Source organism: Trachinotus anak, unplaced genomic scaffold (genome assembly GCF_046630095.1).
Source record: "Trachinotus anak isolate AG129_WGS33_773 ecotype Australia unplaced genomic scaffold, CSIRO_AGI_Tana_v1 ptg000014l, whole genome shotgun sequence".
NCBI classification, from domain to species: domain Eukaryota; kingdom Metazoa; phylum Chordata; class Actinopteri; order Carangiformes; family Carangidae; genus Trachinotus; species Trachinotus anak.
In genome coordinates this window covers 17,999,651-18,018,188 of record NW_027273865.1, presented here as the reverse complement: position 1 = coordinate 18,018,188, position 18,538 = coordinate 17,999,651, and the positions used below count along the sequence as shown (strand labels likewise).

Genomic DNA, 18,538 nt, shown 5'->3' with positions numbered 1-18,538 from the left:
TGTGAAGTCATTTGTGAGGTGGATAATAAATCGATAAATGCATATTTGGTGCCTGTTAAGCCAATTAAAACCAATTTAGGGTGAAACTAGGCTTTTGACAGATTGAGCCAAGTTTCTGTGTTCTGTGAAGTTATTGCCCGAGCAGCAGCAGTTTTTGATTGCTTTAAATCTTTTCCCTAGATACTGTATAAGTCAACTTGCAGCCATCAGTTGATTGAGTGGTAGTGCGTTTTTAAAGTTCTGAATCTCTTCACCATGTACAAATGGTTAGGCCTACTTTCTAAAATGCTACTGATTATTAGTCATTCCCTTATGGGGAAAATATTTTCTACTCTTCACTTCCAGTTCTGACTGTAGATAATTACAGCAGCTAATTAAAATAGTGGTGGTGATTTTTTATAGAATATCTGATAGATCTGCAATTACTAGATTTTTTTTATTTCATATAAATTGGTCAGACCAGGACTAGAAGTATTCACTATGTATGTAAATTTAATTAACAAACCATAACAATAAAGGTACAAAAACCTTCTTAGTTAGAGTTAGTTCATTTCCCTAACTGACATTTCTCAGGTCTGGTGGGTAGTAGTCGGGAATGGTTTCTATATATATACTGTACCTTTAACATGTCATTCATTTGGTGGAGTTGTGCACCCCTGCTGTTGATGCTCCAAACAGGCATTTTGAGTTATCTCAGGCCCGACCACTTCAAAACAGCCCAGTTATTTAGTGTTAATGCAGAGAAATAATTGATGAATCAAACACTTCATATAGAATGGCTACTTACTGATGTTGTTGTAAAAATATGACTCATGTTTATTGATATAAAATGAACTGAAGCAATTAACTGAAGTAAAAGGAAACATCGGAGTTAATTTTGATGATCTGCTGAGCAAACCATTCAGAGGCATTATAAGGTCATATTTAATGACTACCCTGAGATAATTATTAGGATCAATACCAGAGGGTTCAAAAGAAGACAGCTAAAAGTAGTACACTAAATATTGGCAATTATCTATTCAAATCTACCAACTTTAAATTAAGTATAAAGTTAAGATAAGCCATTTTGAGAATGGAGCATTTGGATTATACTCAGAAGCAATAACACTGATCTTAATAGCAATCTCTCCATCACCATAGTCTGCTGTGAAACTCATTGGACTTGTGCCATGTAAAAAAATATATAGGTTCCTTGACACTTGTCCCAAATGTTCCTTTGGAAAAGTCAATTATATTTTTTTCTGCGTAGTTTTTAATTGGGCCGTACATCAAAATAACAGTACTTACTGAAACAGAAGTGGGGAAAGTTTGTCTCTGTTTCTGGCAGCTTGTATTACCAAACACAGTTGGCTCTTTGTAGATGCTCATATATAGATGAAGAAAATTTACAAGACTATATACTGTATAAAGGCTGTTAGTGTATAAGCAGAACATAAAATTGCAATGTTTCGGAAATCAAAGATGAAACAGTTTTCTTATCTGGCATCAATTACACAGGTTATTCTCTCTGGACTGCCACTGGTTTCTGTGTTAATCCCTTTAACTTTAGTAATAGTTGAAACATTTAAAGAAATATTCCAATCACAGCACATGGCCATCTACAGTATCTGAAAATAAAGTTTTTTTGGCTGTCACGGATATTAGGTTTTCATCCAACAGCCGAAACACAGACTTTACTGAAAAATCACAGAGTAGCCCGTCTGTGTGAAGTGTCCCCCGACTCTGAGCAGTATAGTCAGTCACTCCCTCTCTATAAATCTGAAACCTTGACAGAAAAATCACTCCTTCATGTTTTCCTTTTGTCTTTTCAAAATCCTCACCTTCCAAATCCTATCCTTTCAAATCCTTGCCTGGATCTGTCAGATTACCGAAACCCAGAACCCAGAAATGCATGGTCACCTATGAAATGCAGATGTCTACAACCTCAATCCTCTTGTCCACTTTGTACTTGTTTGTTGATCGTTGCCTGCTTTTACCTTTACTTTTGCCTTCCATAGAACTGTGCTAGTATTCGGACAGTGTGATAGCCTTAGTGAGATTTGAATGCGTATGTGTTTGGGGTGCATTCACACCACGCACATGTACATGCTGACAGCCTGATTCACATCCTGCTATAGCTTCGCTTGCTATTTCACTAATCAACTGTTGGTGGCAGTAACCTGCTAAGACACATAGTAATGCACCAACAAAGGCAGGGAAGAAGACTTATAGCAAGTAAACATGAATGTAAACAACCTACAATGTAAAATATTATAAAAATCAGCTTTGCAAATATTGTAAGAGGAAGTAATGCCCTCAACACATTTGTTAGGCATAGAGAATGTAAATGAAATTTTTATATATAAAAAAAAAACTCCACAAGGCACTTTTAAAATCTCTAGTTTCACAATTTGACTAGTTTCCAATATGCTATTTACTTCTGAGTTCATGCTTTTTGGCTGCAACTAATGATCTTATTGATTAGTAGATTTGTGTTTAATAAAATAGTGACAAAATGCTGATGACCCTTTGCAAAAGTCCAAAGTAATATCTTCAACAACAAAAATAGACTAGAATGCAAAAAGCTGAACTTTAATGGAAATGTTTTAACTACACAATATGTGTGATTGCACCCTCAGACTTTTCTAACTGTTATCATACTCGTGGGTACAGTGTGTGTACAAGCACATGCATGTATAGCAACTATGTAAGTATTTTTAGTGCATGTGTTTGTATAGAAATGTTGATGTCTTTACACAAGTGGTTGCGTTTGTCCTATAATTTCTATGTCTATGAAATGATTTTTTTTCCGAACAAGCTCTCCACTCTGCCATCTCCACCCTCTCCTCCGTCCTCCCCTCCATCTTTCCTCATATAGCTGTCGTTTTCTGAAGCCATGCGGAACAAGGCCCGTCTGTCCATCACAGGAAGTGTGGGGGAGAATGGCCGCGTCTTGACGCCAGACTGCCCCAAAGCCGTGCATGCTGGCCACGCCTCCCTCCGACACCCTGGCCTTGCAGTGGTCTCCTCCGGACTGCCCTGAAAACCAAAAACACCTGCCGTGCCTTAACGACACACAAACATACAGACTTCGGAAAGGACACACATACATACACATGTGCATACATACAATCACAGATACCACATCACACATAACACACACACTCATAAAGTTACAGAAACTCAAATACAAATACTCAGACACAGAGACACAGAACACACATTTTTACACACTTGAATACATGAACACACAGCGCATCATCATCTCACTTTCTTGTTGCCATTGACTTATTTTACAAGAGCCAAGTGAAATACAACTATGGAGTGAACAGCGGAGGAAAAAAAAAACAAAGGACAACTATGACTATCACACTTGCCTGCAGCATTCATTTTTTTTTATTTTTTGGGAAGATACAATCCTGATATCTACAAACTGACAGGAAAGCCAGCACAGACTTACATGAAATGAAATATGAGCTGTGAACATGACCACCAAACCGATCATGATGATGATAGTGATAAAGATGATGACCATAGCTGCCGGTACAAAAAAACAAAGACAACCAAACAACTCTGTTCCTGCTCTGTCTTCATTGGATAACGTTGGCCAAAAAGCCACACCCCTTGACAACGCCTTACTAAGACTACATTGTTTTCATCATCATCATCATCATGGTCATCATCATCTTATCTTGCCTGCAAAGACTGAGTGTCAGGTGTTATCAACCTTAGAAGACCAGAAAACTGTAAGCTTGAACGTTTGGACTGTGCAAACCCACTACTTTGCCATGGACTGTTCAAAGTGAATGAAAACGCTTTCTTACTACGCATATAGAATGATTTCTCGCCTCAATCCAGCGAGATAATCAGCCAATATAGAACAGAAGTAACCTCGAAACACATATGTGTGGCTGATCTCAGTCACTGAATTCACAGGGGTTTGTAAAAGAAAAAAAATAAACAGTAGTAATTAATGAAGTCCGTCATCAACAGCATCATCGTGACAGTAGAAATGCTAAATAGTGAAGATTACTTTTTGCCAGGTTTCAAAGGCGAGGTTTAAGCTGTATATTAAGTGGTGGAAAGAAAAAATAAAACACATGGGCAGATCTAAAATGGCTACCGAACAAAGTGCTTCTCAGTAGGAGCACTGGGCCCTCACAGAGGTTAGAATGATGGAGGAAATGGGAACAAATACAATGTTTATAACATGTAGGGGGGAAAAAACCTTTCAACCGTGGAAAAAAATTCAGCTTCCTTGTCTCCTTTAACAATTGATCCAAATAGCCGCACAATGGAAAAGGCAAATCAAAGTGGAGCGTCATGACTGGTAAACGATTTGTTTCAAGGTCCGTAATAATGCTGAAAATAACTTTGTAAACCTCATTTGACTTAAATTATATAGACCTACAGGTACAATTTTCAATTTCTCTAAAAGTATAGACTCTAATGGGCAGTTTGGTTGTCATTTGAGATCCTCGGTCTTTTCCAGTGGCAGGGGAAAGGTACAATATAAGAAAGCTTGCTTTTTAAAACTGTTGTAAATAACTGCGTAGCAAAACAGAACTCACCTGTCTTTTTTAATCATCTTAGATAACAATTCATTGCAATAATGAATATAAAAGAAAATACCACTACTTGTAATTAAGATAAAAATCTTTTTTTATAAATCTACATATTATATATAATACAAATAAATATATATCTATAGAGAGCTATAGAGAACATTGATCACTGATTGTCAGAGGCCATGGCATACATTCTGTTATATGGCTGTTTTTTGATAACTTAAGAATAATAATATGCCACAGTCTCTGTGTGTCCTACTCAACACTGAATGTCCATCTGGTACTCACACGGACACACATGTAGAAATGCACGCACACACATTGCTGCATACACAGGGTCAGCTCTGAGTGATCACTCCAGCACCATGAGAGGTTCGGATGATTTTGTTTTTGCCTGTCTGTCTGTTTCACCATTAGTTATTCACTGCTTTTCATTGTCTACCAGTGTTTCTACCCCAGTCTTTCTGTTGGTGGGCTGCAAAGGCCCCTGAAACAGCATGTAGATGCCACTATTCAACCCTGAAGCCGATACAATGAGAGCATATTTGGCAGGCCTCAAGAGAGGATGGGCCACTGTGATTACTGTACCATACTGAAACAATGTTGTCTGACATTTCAAGAGTGTAGCATTTGTGTTGCATTTCATACCACCTCAGTGCTTTTTGTTGTTTGTCTTCTCACCAAATGTGAGTCAGCTACAGATTGAAATTCAGAGTTCAGACTGAAGGGGGTTTGTACTTTTTCAGGACATGATTGGATCCATCATGCAAGGCAAGAGCAAACAATCCTACACAGTTTTTAAAATCTGTTATATACTGTATGGCAGACTTTTTGGCACATCTGCTTACTGTTGACTTTGGGGATAAGAGAATATACATGATACTTGCACAGGAACTGTATACTGTCTGATACCGTATGTGGGAATGAAATATTGTGTTTTCTGCCCTGCTCACCTGTGTTTTTCTTCCTCGTCCTCCTTTTTTTTTTTAATTCTGCTGTTTTTCCTGTGCCCTACCTCCCACCTCTCAAATCTTCCTTCTCCTGTTTTGTCCTTCCCTCTCCCTCTTGCTTTCATGTCCCCTCCTCTCCTGCTGAAAGACAGAAAACTCTGTACAAAGTGCATCTCAGCAATGGCAAATGACTACATTTTCTGCCCTGAAACGCAGCAAAAATAATGGGCTAGAGATGAATCAAAAACCCAAGACACCAGTTGACAATCTGAGTTTCTTCTGGCGCCTTGTTCAGAACATTGCATAACTTTTGCATTATCACCTTTTAACAGTTCACAAAAAAAAAACATTCTCGTAAAAAAACACCCACTTCTCAGTTAAATTCACACACATACCTCATAATGCATCTAATGTATTCAACTCAATCTCAACAGACAGATAAATAGAAAATAATATTATAAAACAATGAGTATCTCAAACAGAATATTAAAACAATCTTCTTTATGTCTGACACTAACAAGGGGTTGAGTGCAGCAGCACTGCAGCAATCCAGCATGTGAGAAACAGTGGGTTCCTATAATGCATACATTTGTGAAAGGCAGTCAACACTGATCTAGTCATCACCAGACCAGACATACCAGGACACTGTTGTGTTTATTTTTTTGCCACCTCTAGCACATACAATTTCATGCGTAGGCAGCAAAAAGCTGTCTGCTGGCTTTAACACTCTATTTCTTTCTTCCTTTATTTCTTTCTTTCCATTTGGTTTCTTTTTCTAGTAAAACATCAATGCTGAACCTGTCCTCTCTGTGTGGTTATTTATCCATTTATATGCAGGCATTTCTGACAGCCAAGTCATGGGAACCTATTGGGGAGTTTTTCCACCATACTGGATTGACGACTTCTTTATGTTATATGATAACAATCCTGTTTTCAACTAGTTACTGTATGTGAGCTGGAGTGCCAACTAAAGCAGAGAGTGGTAGGGTTACTGTTAATGGCCTTAATAGATACAACTGAGCTATATTGTTCTGTAAATGTAATAGTGAAGTTCATTTTGTTGTCAGTAAGCTTAAGTCTTCTTTTACAAGACTCTGAACTGGAACATAGACAGAATTAGCAGGAGTTATGCTTGAGTAATTAAAAATGTATAAGTATGATCACAGGTGTTGAAGAAGTGGTCTGATAGCTGTGTTACTAAAAGACATCCATATTTGTTAAAGGCAGAAATTAGGAAGTCAAACGGACAAATTTATCCTGTTGTTCCTTCTTCTTGGAGATTCCTTCCAGTCATCATAAATCTGCCACATGTCCTTGATATCCAACTAACTTACAGTAATTTGTATCAAATGAATGCTAAACCAATCATAAATCACTCACAGCTTAATGTCAGAATTCCTTAATTCAAAACTTATTTAAGATAATAAATGAGACTGAGAGCCCATAGTCATGCTGGTGGTTCTGTGAGGCTGTCCAGGTGGATATGAATGTGTGTGGGCCTGCCACATTTCATGGCAACCCATCCAACGGTTGTAGAGACATTTCATTCAAAAGCACAAATGTCAACCTCATGGTGGCACTAGAGGGAAAGTCAGGGACTCACTAACATCATCAGGATCCATCCTCTGGGAACCACAAATGTCTGCATAAACTTTTGTGCCAGTCTTTCCAATAGTAGTCCAGATATTTAGTCAGGACCAAAGCAGTGGGCTGACTGACATTCCCAGATACCCCACCTAAAAATGGCATTTGTTGAAAGACAATCCCTCATGAGATGAGGTGAACATTTTTTATTTTATTTGTAGGCTACCCATCAGGGTCTCGGTGCAGATAAAAATTCCAACCACAGCCAGAATTTGAATCAATTACTCAGTGGCTTTGATATGTCTTCAAGGACAGCAAGCTTTTTGCCTTGTTTTTTTTTTTTTAAAGCTGCAGCTCTGTGTTTGTGAATAGTCTCTCCTGTCATAGACTCGCGGTCACAGGGTTAAAAACCCCCTGCTGTGATTTTGTCATTTGGGCTCCTTTTTTCAATCCATGGAGACCTAACACTCCTAATGCACAGCCATCACTGACAAGCATTTCCCATTATTTCCCATCTCACTCACATTCCCACACACACACGCACACACACTCACATGCCATGCTGGGTTATTACTGACAAGTATTTCCCATTTACTCGAAGATGAAGCAAAATAACAATTTCGAGGCAGTTTTGCCACCCTTTTAACCTTGCACCTTCACATGCAAATCCACATGTGCACACACACACACACACCTTCAGTCTACCTCCTTTATCGTCACTGGAGAGTGAAAACAGCCTTTTCACCTTTTTATTTTTATTGGCTCATTTCATCTCCTTTTTCTCAGTCTCTATTTTCCCCTCTCTCCTCTCTGCATTATGACCCATTCTTTTCAGCCCCCCTCCTCATTTCTCTTCTTTTCTCTCTCTATTTCTTGTTCTCTTTATCCTCCCTCCTCCTGTCATACTTCATCTTTCCATTTTTGTATCCCTCTCTCATGGGAATCCATCTCAAGCCATAATTTCTCATCCACAGCTCCTCTTCTGTCATGACGACCTCCCCTGCTTTTTTTTTTTTTCTTTGAGGCATGTCAAATAAGAAATTAAATTAGAGCTGCAAGCATTGAGCAGGCCCTTGCACTGCCAAGCATGTTTAGTGTGCTGGCAAGAGGTCGGTTGATGCAGCCTTGTATTTTTTGCTGCTATCTGACACTGCACTGATGATAATGAGTTATGCCCTGCGTGGAATGTGTGTCGCTGAACATGATTAATGCATGTTTTGTATCACTTCTTGTGTCCACTATGTGATTCTAGAGAAGACACACCAAACATGAAATATGTTCACCCCTAGCACCTCTAAAAAAAGGTAATGAGGGGGCACTATGGAGTTGACATGCCACAATCATGACCAATTGCAGTATCAAATCAAACTACTTAGTAGCTACACAACAAGAACACAAACATGTGTATTTTAATGAAAATTGAAGCACAAAATGGCTGACACTGAAAAAAAAACTTATTATATCCAGGATGATGAGAGCAAAGATGACTATGAATTTCATGAACATCCAAGCAACATTATCCTAACATGGCATTGTGTTTGGGGACGGTATGGAGCCTTGGCAGTCTTGACATGTGTGCCAGTTTTCATGAGTTTTCAAGCATCCCAAGCCCCTGAAAATGCATTTTTTCTTTCAGGATAATAATAATCTCTACAAAAACAATAGTCTTCTTGCACCTTCAGTGCCAGGGACTGTTCTGGCCCTGGCACCCCCTGGTGCTCAGGCCCTAATTTCCAAAAACTTCTCGCAAGCAGCTCATCCCTTATGCTGTTTTGTTATTGCTGCTGGTGGTGCTGTGGTCTGTTTATTTCAAGACTGCTGGGTAGTGTGGTGCATACTTATATACAGTGCATAAACAGATCTATAGTCATTCAGATACAACATGAGATGACAAGAAACAAACACACAAAGCTGTGTTTCTACAGGGTTGAATTGATATAATATCATTTTCTGACTGAGTAAAGAATAAATCACATTGTTATTCATTTTCATAGCCAACTGAAAAGTGTGACTAAAATATTTTCATTTTAGATTGAAGAGTGAATCAAATGGAACTGATTACAAGTTGATGAAAAGCCATGATTGGTTTGAGGATGATTATCATAGATCTTTTCAGTCACTGTGAAAAATAAATATTTGCTGCTTTCCCACCAATTATTCCCCCATCCTGTGACTGTTTTTTTTAAAAATAGTAATAATATATTATATCAGATATTGTATACATTCAGAGTCAGAGCGACCAATGATCCTCAGGTTCAGGTCAAATTACATACAAGTAAAACTCACCTTCTCTTTACTGCAGCCCTCAAAAGAAACTATAGCCTTAAGAAAGAAATACTTCAGCAATGCCTTTATAAATGCAAACTGAGCTAAATTTTTGAAGCTGGGTGCAAAAAGCAGCAAATCCCCGGAGTGCCTTTTAAGATTACTGACAGCCTTTTTAATCCAGTGCCCAATGACTCCAACAATATTACTTTCTCTCTTAAATATGATGAGTTTGCTGAATATTTCAAAGACAAGATAACAACATTTAGATCATATTTAATAAGAAAGCCTTGATAGCTCTTGCTCATCCACTCTGTCTCTGAATATAGAGCTGACATGGCCCCTTTTTAGAGTAGCTGAACTGGATTTGTACCTTCATGCCCTGTGTTTTGTATTGTATAGCTTGTTTAACTATAATGCCATTCACATATGCCATGTTCAGACTTTGACCTCAAATAATCCTTATTAAATATGGAACCATCCAGGGTTAATATGGGGTTAAACTCTCTCTCTAAAATTCTAAAATACTTCCAATAAAAAGTGCACATTATAACCATCATGAATTTAAGTGTATTTTTAGTGCTATGCAGATGACACACAGCTATATGTGTCACCTACTGATGTAATCCTTGTCGCTATGATAATTACTTGTGTTCAAATTCTTTTTGTATCTGAACAATCTTTTTTCTTGTGTTTGACCCTGATCACAAGCACTGTATGTACACATACACACACACACCCCTTTACACCTTTACCTTACAGTACATATCTTTACTTCCAGCAGGCTAAACTAGGCTAGTGAAATAAAATATTGGTAAAATATAAATTGTTTAAAAGTCTGCAGCAAGTCTGCCAAGAAATACCTGTAAGGTCTGTCTACTCTTTTTCAAATTTCAAAATACCTGGGTACACTGAATATACAATATGTTTTTAAGGTATTAGGCCCCGTAGATTCATGCGAAAAAAAAAAACCCTTAGGCTGCACCAGTAGTGAGGTCTGTGACCAACACACACACGCACACACACACACCATCAACACCTGTGCAACATGTCTGACAGACTACCTGAGGGCATCTCAGTCTGCGGATAATGTTTCAGCCTGTACAGTTTTTATCTCTGATGGGTCTCTGTGAATCCTTTATGTTTTTATTCATTTTAACTGTAGACCTGAACTGTGGTATTATACAGTCTGGTTTGATTTTCCTAATTTAACCGCGTTATTGGGATAGATAAAGTAGGCCAAGTAGGTTTGAATATAAAAACTGATACAGAACCACAAAGAAAATATTGTACTATTTACTTCTCCACCTCTGGCCAGAGTTGCAATGTCTCAGACACACACATATAGTCCGCACAGCAGTCGGTCAAGTTAGTGCATGCCTCCAGTGCTGAGGTACCCTGCTCATAATAATACGGTGGATTTTCTCACCAGTTCTAAACCTTGATAGAGCTGAAGAAGGGCCTTTTAAATACAGCTTTTATCTCACAAACAGCAAAATAACCCTTGGACAGAAATATACACTCGTCTTTGTAGTTTGATCTGCTTGCTTTGAGCCTCCTGTTTGTATAGGAGCTCAGGTGATTCTGGAGTTTAAAAGAGGTCTCACTCATATTTAAATGTGTCTTAGTCATCGCAAACTTTAGCTTTAGTGTTTCTGTTCGGTTAAGAGTCCATGGCACCAGTTTTGCAGTTTTGACAGTAAAAGTGTGTTCGTGCTTTCATGCCATTTGGACCTATTGTATGTTTAAAAAATTTTAAACTGAACTCACAACATTACATCAGTTTTCCTGAAATCCTCCACAGTCGACTCTTTAAGCAAACAAGGTTTGTGCAGCGTATCAGTGGTATGCTTTCAAAGTGATTTTTGATGCTTGTCTCTTTCTCTTCTCATTTGCCTGCATTGATCTGGGATCCCCTGATGGGCTTCCTGAGGAGCATCAACACAGCACAGACAAAAAAAATTGAATTGTTGGAACTTTTTCTCTTTTGCCATTATTCTTGAAAGCTGCTTTCTGATTGGTCGATTTGAAGCTGCGTTCTGATTGGTCGATTTGAAGCTGCGTTCTGATTGCTCGATTTGAAGCTGCATTCTGATTGCTCGATTTAAAGCTGCTCTCTGATTGCTCGATTTGTTGCTGCTTTCTGATTGGTTGATTTAAAGCTGCTCTCTGATTGGGCGATTTAAAGCTGCGTTCTGATTGGTCGACTTAAAGCTGCTCTCTGATTGGTCGATTTGTTGCTGTGTTCTGATTGGTCGATTTAAAGCTGCTCTCTGATTGGTCGATTTGTTGCTGCTTTCTGATTGGTCGATTTAAAGCTGCGTTCTGATTGGTCAATGTAAATCTGCGTTCTGATTGGTCGATTTGTTGCTGCTCTCTGATTGGTCGACTTAAAGCTGCGTTCTGATTGGTCAATTTAAAGCTGCTTTCTGATTGGTTGATTTAAATCTGCGTTCTGATTGTTCAATTTAAGGCTGCGTTCTGATTGGTCGATTTAAAGCTGCGTTCTGATTGGTCGATTTAAAGCTGCTCTCTGCTATGAACATAAAGGTATGAGGGAGACCACAGGCTGGTCGTCAAAAGCAGAACTTTAGGGCTTGGATGTGTAATGCTGATTTTATTCAGCTCTGATCACTACAAAATTTGTCTGGAAGTCACATTTTTTTATTCAACAAAGATTCCTCAGTAACATACAGCTACAGGGACTGTAACAAATTATAAAAAGACGTATAAACACATGTACATGCATATTCAGGATAGAATTATAAACAAAGAAAATAATAAAATAAGACTGCTAGTCAGATCATGAGTTCTTTAAAGAGACAAACAGGTATTAACTTTGGACAAACATGTAAAAAGGGTAATGGTTTGTTACAACATAACTAAAAGGTACTGTATTATGGAGAAGAGTCGTGCTTAATTCTGTTGCAGGACATGACCCCCAGCACACAGTTTTCAGCAACACTTAACAGTATGTCTATAGCACAAAACATAAGCTGAAGAAAACATAACCATAAAGCAATATTTCACTTTAATTTTCCACCATGCAAACCAAACATCCAGTAGCTGCTCACCACAGATCTTCTTTTCCAAGTCCACAAATTATAATGTCCCAAGCATCAAACTGTAATAGGCCTTTTTCACAGACAACATTTTCACACAGCACAGGTGAAAATAAAAAAAAAAAGAATAGCTGCTTCAGTTTGAGGGTCCTCACTGTCACACTGTCATGGCTTACTGGGGCACTTCAATAGAACAGAGCCATTGTCAATGTTATTGTTAACACACTTGTTTTCCTGCTACGACAGGGCAAAAAGTTCTGCTGTGAAAAATAACAAAATGTGAAATATCAGTTTAAAACTTGTCGGCAAATGTACAAAGTCACAACTATTTCCAAGGTAAAAGATATTTTAAAACAAGCAGTTACAAGGCAGTAAAACATAAACAGCATAAAAATCTCTCTGTACAACAGTTGTGTGCTTTGTTTTATTCAATGTTGGACGCTACATTATATAGGCAAGCACCCGTGCAGTAGATTAACTGGCACAGATTTGATGCATAAATACAGAGTAAGACATTGTGATCCCATTCTTTCATATATACCAAAGAAAACTATACAAAACATTTATACACTGGAGAGGACATGTTGCATTGATATCCCAGCATTTAATGGTCCACACTGCACATTTTGTGCATTAGTGTGTTTGCACGGGGCACTGAGCATCTGCTGAAGCATATGTTATGTGTTCAGATAATAAGCAGCTGTGTGTGCCAAACAACTCCCAGATTTTTATTATCATGGCATCTTTTCTGTCTTGTCACCCATTTTATGAAGACATTATAAGGCACTGCTTTATCATGATGGTTAATAAATATGCCAGCCCTCCATCTCTGTCCTCTCCTTGACTAAATTGTTCTTAGTGGCTCACACCTTCTTTAAGATGAAATCTTCAAAATGAAATTAGGTTTGATTAGGGAGCAGTTTCCAAAGCTAATGCTGTGTTCTTTTCAGTATTAAAAAAAACTCAGAAGCTGGTAAAAATCTAATTTAGTTATCACTTTCACCCTCCACTTTCTCTCTGTAATCAGTCTTTTTCTCAGTGGCCCTGATGATCTTTGTGCAACTGCATTCTCTCTTCCTCCACCGGGAGGCGTTCTCTCTCAATCTGCTGTCCACTGCCTCAAATTTGAAGAACTGCAGTCTCTCTTTCTCCAGCTGCAGTCTCTCCTTCTCCAGTTTCAGCCTCTCTGTCTCCAGATCCACCACTGACATCCATCCTTTACCTTCCGTCTCCCTCTGTCCATCATGAGTACAGGATAAAGAAGGCGTGGAGGATGAGGGCGGGCCTTGTTGGGGTGGCAGGTTAAAAGACGAGTCGATGTGCTCTGATTGGCTAAGGAACAAAAGCCTCAGCCTCTCCCTCTCCACCTGTAACCTCTCTCTCTCCAGCTGCAGTCGTTCCCTCTCTACCTCCATCTGACGAAGTCGCTCCTTCTCCACCACCAGCCGTTCTTTCTCTACCGCCAGTCGTTCAGTTTCCACGGCCAGGCGTTGTTTTTCCAGCTCCAGGCGCTGTTTCTCAACAGCGACCAGAAACCCAGCGCCCATGTTTTCATGATTGTTGAGTCCACTCAGAACATGAGGCGGCATTCCCATCAGGCCGGCAGCCAGCGGTGGGTCTCTGTTGGTGGTGGAGCTTGGAGCCTTGGAGGAGCTGAACATGCCAAAGTCGTTGTGGGAGTTAACATCACCAACATGCCCCTCGCCACGAGACTCAATGTCGCTGAGGAGGGAGGGAATATCATCTTCATCTAATTCTCCATCTCCCACATCGCCATCACCATCCAGCTAGAGGGAGAGAGTGACATCATTAAAGGGACACTCCACCGATTTTACCCATGCAGTTCAGTTTACTCATCATGAGAAGTACTACTACTCAGCTTGTGAGAACAGCCCACTGTATCATGTCACTCTGGAGAGAGCTTTCCAAATGTCTGATGAAAGATGAAAGAAGATGTGGTCAAGAAGCATTATGGGAAATGTAGGCTTGACCCCATACAAAAGACTAAAAGTCAAAAAATGCATGCTTCTCCAGCTTTGATCTTCTTTATCTATGATGCACGGAATGTTGCAGTTTTCATACAGATGTTAGATTTCTCTTTGTGGGTTAGCATGTCATCATTTCTGAGTCATTTTAAGGTAGTATTCTGTATCTCAGGGGTTCATCTCCTAAATGATTCACACCCCAAAACAATAAGACTCCAACTTATGGTATAAGTTTGTGGTTGTGTTGTGGTCAGACACACAAAACCCACTCTAATAATACTGCATATTGTCTGGCTGATGATATGAAGAAATTTAATAGACTGGATACAATATAATAATAATGTTAAGAAATAAAATGGAAGATTTTTTAGGGTAATAATAAAATGACTAACAGCACAATGAAGTGAGACATTTTCAAGATAACTGTGAAAATATCTTTGTACAATCACAAAAAGTCACATTTAAATGTCAAGTTGAAACTAAATCCTAATTAATGAACACCTCTTTCATTTAATTTGATCTCCACCTTGTGAACCTACATGAGCCCAATCAAAAGACAGGATTAACAAGAGCCACTTTAGCTACATAAAGTGTTGCATAATCACAGTGATATATTAAACATAACTACCTCTGCTGGTGAGGACATTCATTAAGCTAATTAACACATTAGCAAATACTTGCATGTCAATACAGGCTACTTGTCTTCTTGAGCAACTTAACTGGCTTTAACATGAGTTCTGTCTCAAAAAGCATGAAAGTGTCTGAGAGAATCACTTCATCCTGATTTCCATGCAAATGCATTCAATAGACTTTGATAGGTTTAATCAGAATATCTAACTTCTATCTATCTATGGGATAAGGACAACGTGTTGTTATGGTACACACACAGGCACTACTGGATCATGCCTTTCTCTTTCTTACTCTGTATTCACTGATGTCGTCCTCCATCTTCATGTCTGGCGGTGCCATCATGGCTTGACTGCTCGGCTCACCGAGAGCTGCCAGCTCTGGCCAGTCGCAGTGACAGTCCTTTGGGAGGCCTGAGAGGTCCAGCAGCTGGTCGCATCCAGACTCCAGAGAAGCTGCCTCATGTTCAGGGGAGGAATGGTCGTACTCCGTCTTTGGAGCCAAAGACGAAGGTGAGGAGAAGGAGAGAGACAGCTCAGCCTGAAGCTGCTTTCTCTTCATCAGTGCACGCCAGTCCAGGTAACGTCGCTTCACCTGTAGAGGAGATGGGAAAGTTCAGGAACCAGCAGTTAAGAGATTAGGGGTGACTTTTTTATTTTTCTGAAGAATCCCTAGAAAATGAATACTAGAAGATGATAAGAGTGTGATTTGAACACAGAAATAAACACACCTCAGCAGCAGTCCGTAGCTCACCCTCCCCTAGGGAGTTGACACCTCGTGCCACTTCTTCCCATGCCTGTCTCTTCAGCTCATTAACAGCTGTGTTCTGTTCAGACACAGGGAAGAGAACAAGAGCACGGACAAACATTTCGATTGTTTTATTCTCACACCTCTAACAAGGACTTTTAATGGCTGTGGAGTGTGGTGATACATGAATAAGTTCTTGTGGGACTGTAGACTAGTGTGAGCAATGCAGACTCCTATTAAAATAATGTAAAAGCCAGTGTTCAATTAACATTACAAATCTACCAAGTCTGTGACACAAAACTATCCTCTTATGAACAGCGCAACCCAAACTGGATTTCTGAAGAAGATTTTAAAAAATCAGCCAAATATATATCAATTGATAGATTTTTTTCATAAACATAAGTATCCCTTAATTTAATGTTTTCCTAGAAGAAAAGTGACCAAGGTTTATGTATACAGGACATCTTGCAGTTGGAAAATAAACCATCAGTGCTCTCTGGTGGACAGTGGAGATAATAAGACAATGCTTCTAAATAATTTTAAACATATCTTGGCATTGCTGTGCTGCAGCTTCATGTAACTTATTGGCCTACATATATGTAAATACCAGTGTATCTACTAATATCGGCCAATATATCGACCTGGGCGATTGATCAGTCTAGTTTTACTCCTTCTCTGGCTCATAATCTGCAGAAATTTTTGTCAAGACTTGCTTTTTAGATTAGCATATCAGTGGACTCTGTCCAAACCCCCTTATAGGAATCTGTGATATGCTGTATATATTATCAATCTGAAAAAAACATGCGTTTTTTTTTTTGTCGGTAATAAGTGAGTACAATCACTGAGACTTACAAGGAAAAATGGTTTAAAAACTTAATTTGCACATTTAACTTTGAGGTTACAAAGAGGTACAGAAAGGTAGAAGGTAGCTAATTAGACAGGATAGGAGAGTTAGCTAATTGGTCTGTGCGGCTGTTCTTGCTGCTGCTGATCTGCTTAGCTTGGCACAGGCTTCAGACGAAAGAGATCACAGAGAATGATCAGAGAAAATCTACACCTGCTGTCTGGAGAACAACACATCCCTCCTCTTGTGGATCTCCCTGATGAGAGTCTGTGTTTCTCTCACGCTGTAGTTGCTCTTCCTTTTCCTCTTCAGATGTTTCACCTGCAGGAAATCCAGCTTGGCAGCAAGGAAGGGACAGTAAGACAGAGAGAAAAACAGAGGGAAAAAGAGAAGTAACTGGGGAAAAAGGGGCAAGAAAGAAAAAGGGAGGTAAGAGGTGTAAGTATGGAAAGGAAGGAAGAACAGAAAAATGAAGGAGGAGGTGTCAGAGGAGAGAGGGACAGTGGAAACAGTGCTACAGAGAGAGACACTGGTCAGAGTAAAAGGGTGACAGGCCTCAGATGCAGGGAAGTGTGGATGTCTGTTAAAGGTAGATGTCTGTTAAAGGCTGGTCCATGTATAGCAGTTCAGCTTCCCCTCAAAGGCAGAACAGTTTTCATCGGGGATGAACTCCACTGTGGCCCCAGCAGTCCCTGTGATGTTTCCCACCTGGGAGACTGATCCCAGCTGTTACACACTGTGCAATGACATCTGAGACTTTGAGTTATGGAAATATCCAGTGGAAAGAAGTGTGGGTAGCTGCAGAGGTCACACTAGGTGTGCTGGAGGAGTGAATCGTCAAAAGCCTTCTTTTTTCCCAGTTTCAGTGGAGGATTCACTTCCTGTCTTGACGAGGCCCTGATGTGATGTAGCTAAGGCCACAGAGAATTATTATAACAAGATTTGCTGGGTTTTCCACCTGTATTTTCTGGACTGGACTCCTGCCAGGTGAGTTTACATGGGTATTGAAGCATCACAGACTGAAATGGCTCAGCAATCTTCCTGCAGGTAAAACACACACAGTAATGTTCAGATTCAAAACATTAAAAACATTTAATGTGAAAAAGGGAGAAACCACAGATGAATGATATCCTCTTCGAGGCCAAACATACATGAAACAGCTGTAGGTGACAGAAGAAGAAGCAGCCAAACTACAGCAGAGAGACTGCAAATATAAAGTAAATAAAGCACATAAAATATAACTGTAAGTGTAATAAGTTACTGTCACTTTCTTTTGCATGGAAGGTGGAAACTCATATTATGGTATGACATGCTCTTTTTACGGGGGAATCATTTTTGTGATTCATTCATCCATTCATTTTTGAATGAGGGATCCCTCATTAACTAAAATATAAATCAATAGTCAGTAAACAGTCAATAAACAGAGACGCAGATTCTTTATAGGTTGTATGAAAACATGGTGAATTTGCAGATGCTGACTTGTCAGCAAAGAATACTGCTGATGTATCAATTTTCTCTGCAGCACTATTACCGCAACATGGCTCTTACCCTTCCTACTTAGCTACTACAATCAAACACTCAACATTATTTAATACATATATTTCATAAAATATGCTAAAGATATTCAGTGTACATATAAACATTTATTTCAAGTATATTTAACATGTATGTTTGTTCTGTTTGCCCACATGCGCATAAAATACCAATATATGCTGTATGTGCTTCTAGATTATGCCCTCATGTATCTCCTAAAAATTTCTAATTAAAATAACGATTTTTTTTTCCGAGGGATATTGGGTTACGAGATTCATTTTTTTTTTCTAACCAGAGGGGCACAACACATTTTCATCATCACGATCATGAAAGTAATATTGTGTTATGTATTGCCTATCCTCCAACCACCTCCAGTGAAGCATTATTTGTGATA

General features: G+C 39.1%; 2 protein-coding genes across 6 annotated transcripts in view; one reads left to right on the top strand and one right to left on the bottom strand.

The window, feature by feature from the left end:
• The window catches only part of gria4a (glutamate receptor, ionotropic, AMPA 4a), a 251,711-nt gene extending 245,417 nt beyond the window's left edge, over window positions 1-6,294 (top strand). For 4 of the 5 annotated variants that reach the window (XM_071496138.1, XM_071496134.1, XM_071496132.1 and 1 more), the window contains one exon: window positions 2,858-6,294. In XM_071496138.1, the coding sequence (XP_071352239.1) occupies window positions 2,858-3,022 (165 nt within the window). In that variant the 3' untranslated portion in view covers window positions 3,023-6,294. The remainder of the gene's footprint in view (window positions 1-2,857) is intronic. The other variant, XM_071496136.1, reaches the window with a different exon arrangement.
• A 7,014-nt stretch (window positions 6,295-13,308) lies between these two features.
• Window positions 13,309-18,463, bottom strand: msantd4 (Myb/SANT-like DNA-binding domain containing 4 with coiled-coils). Its single transcript, XM_071497352.1, is given in 6 exon segments — window positions 13,309-13,524; window positions 13,527-14,195; window positions 15,315-15,614; window positions 15,751-15,846; window positions 16,825-17,208; window positions 18,437-18,463. Coding segments are annotated over 6 exon segments (1,557 nt in total). The 3' UTR covers window positions 13,309-13,443.
• Window positions 18,464-18,538: the final 75 nt, after the last annotated feature.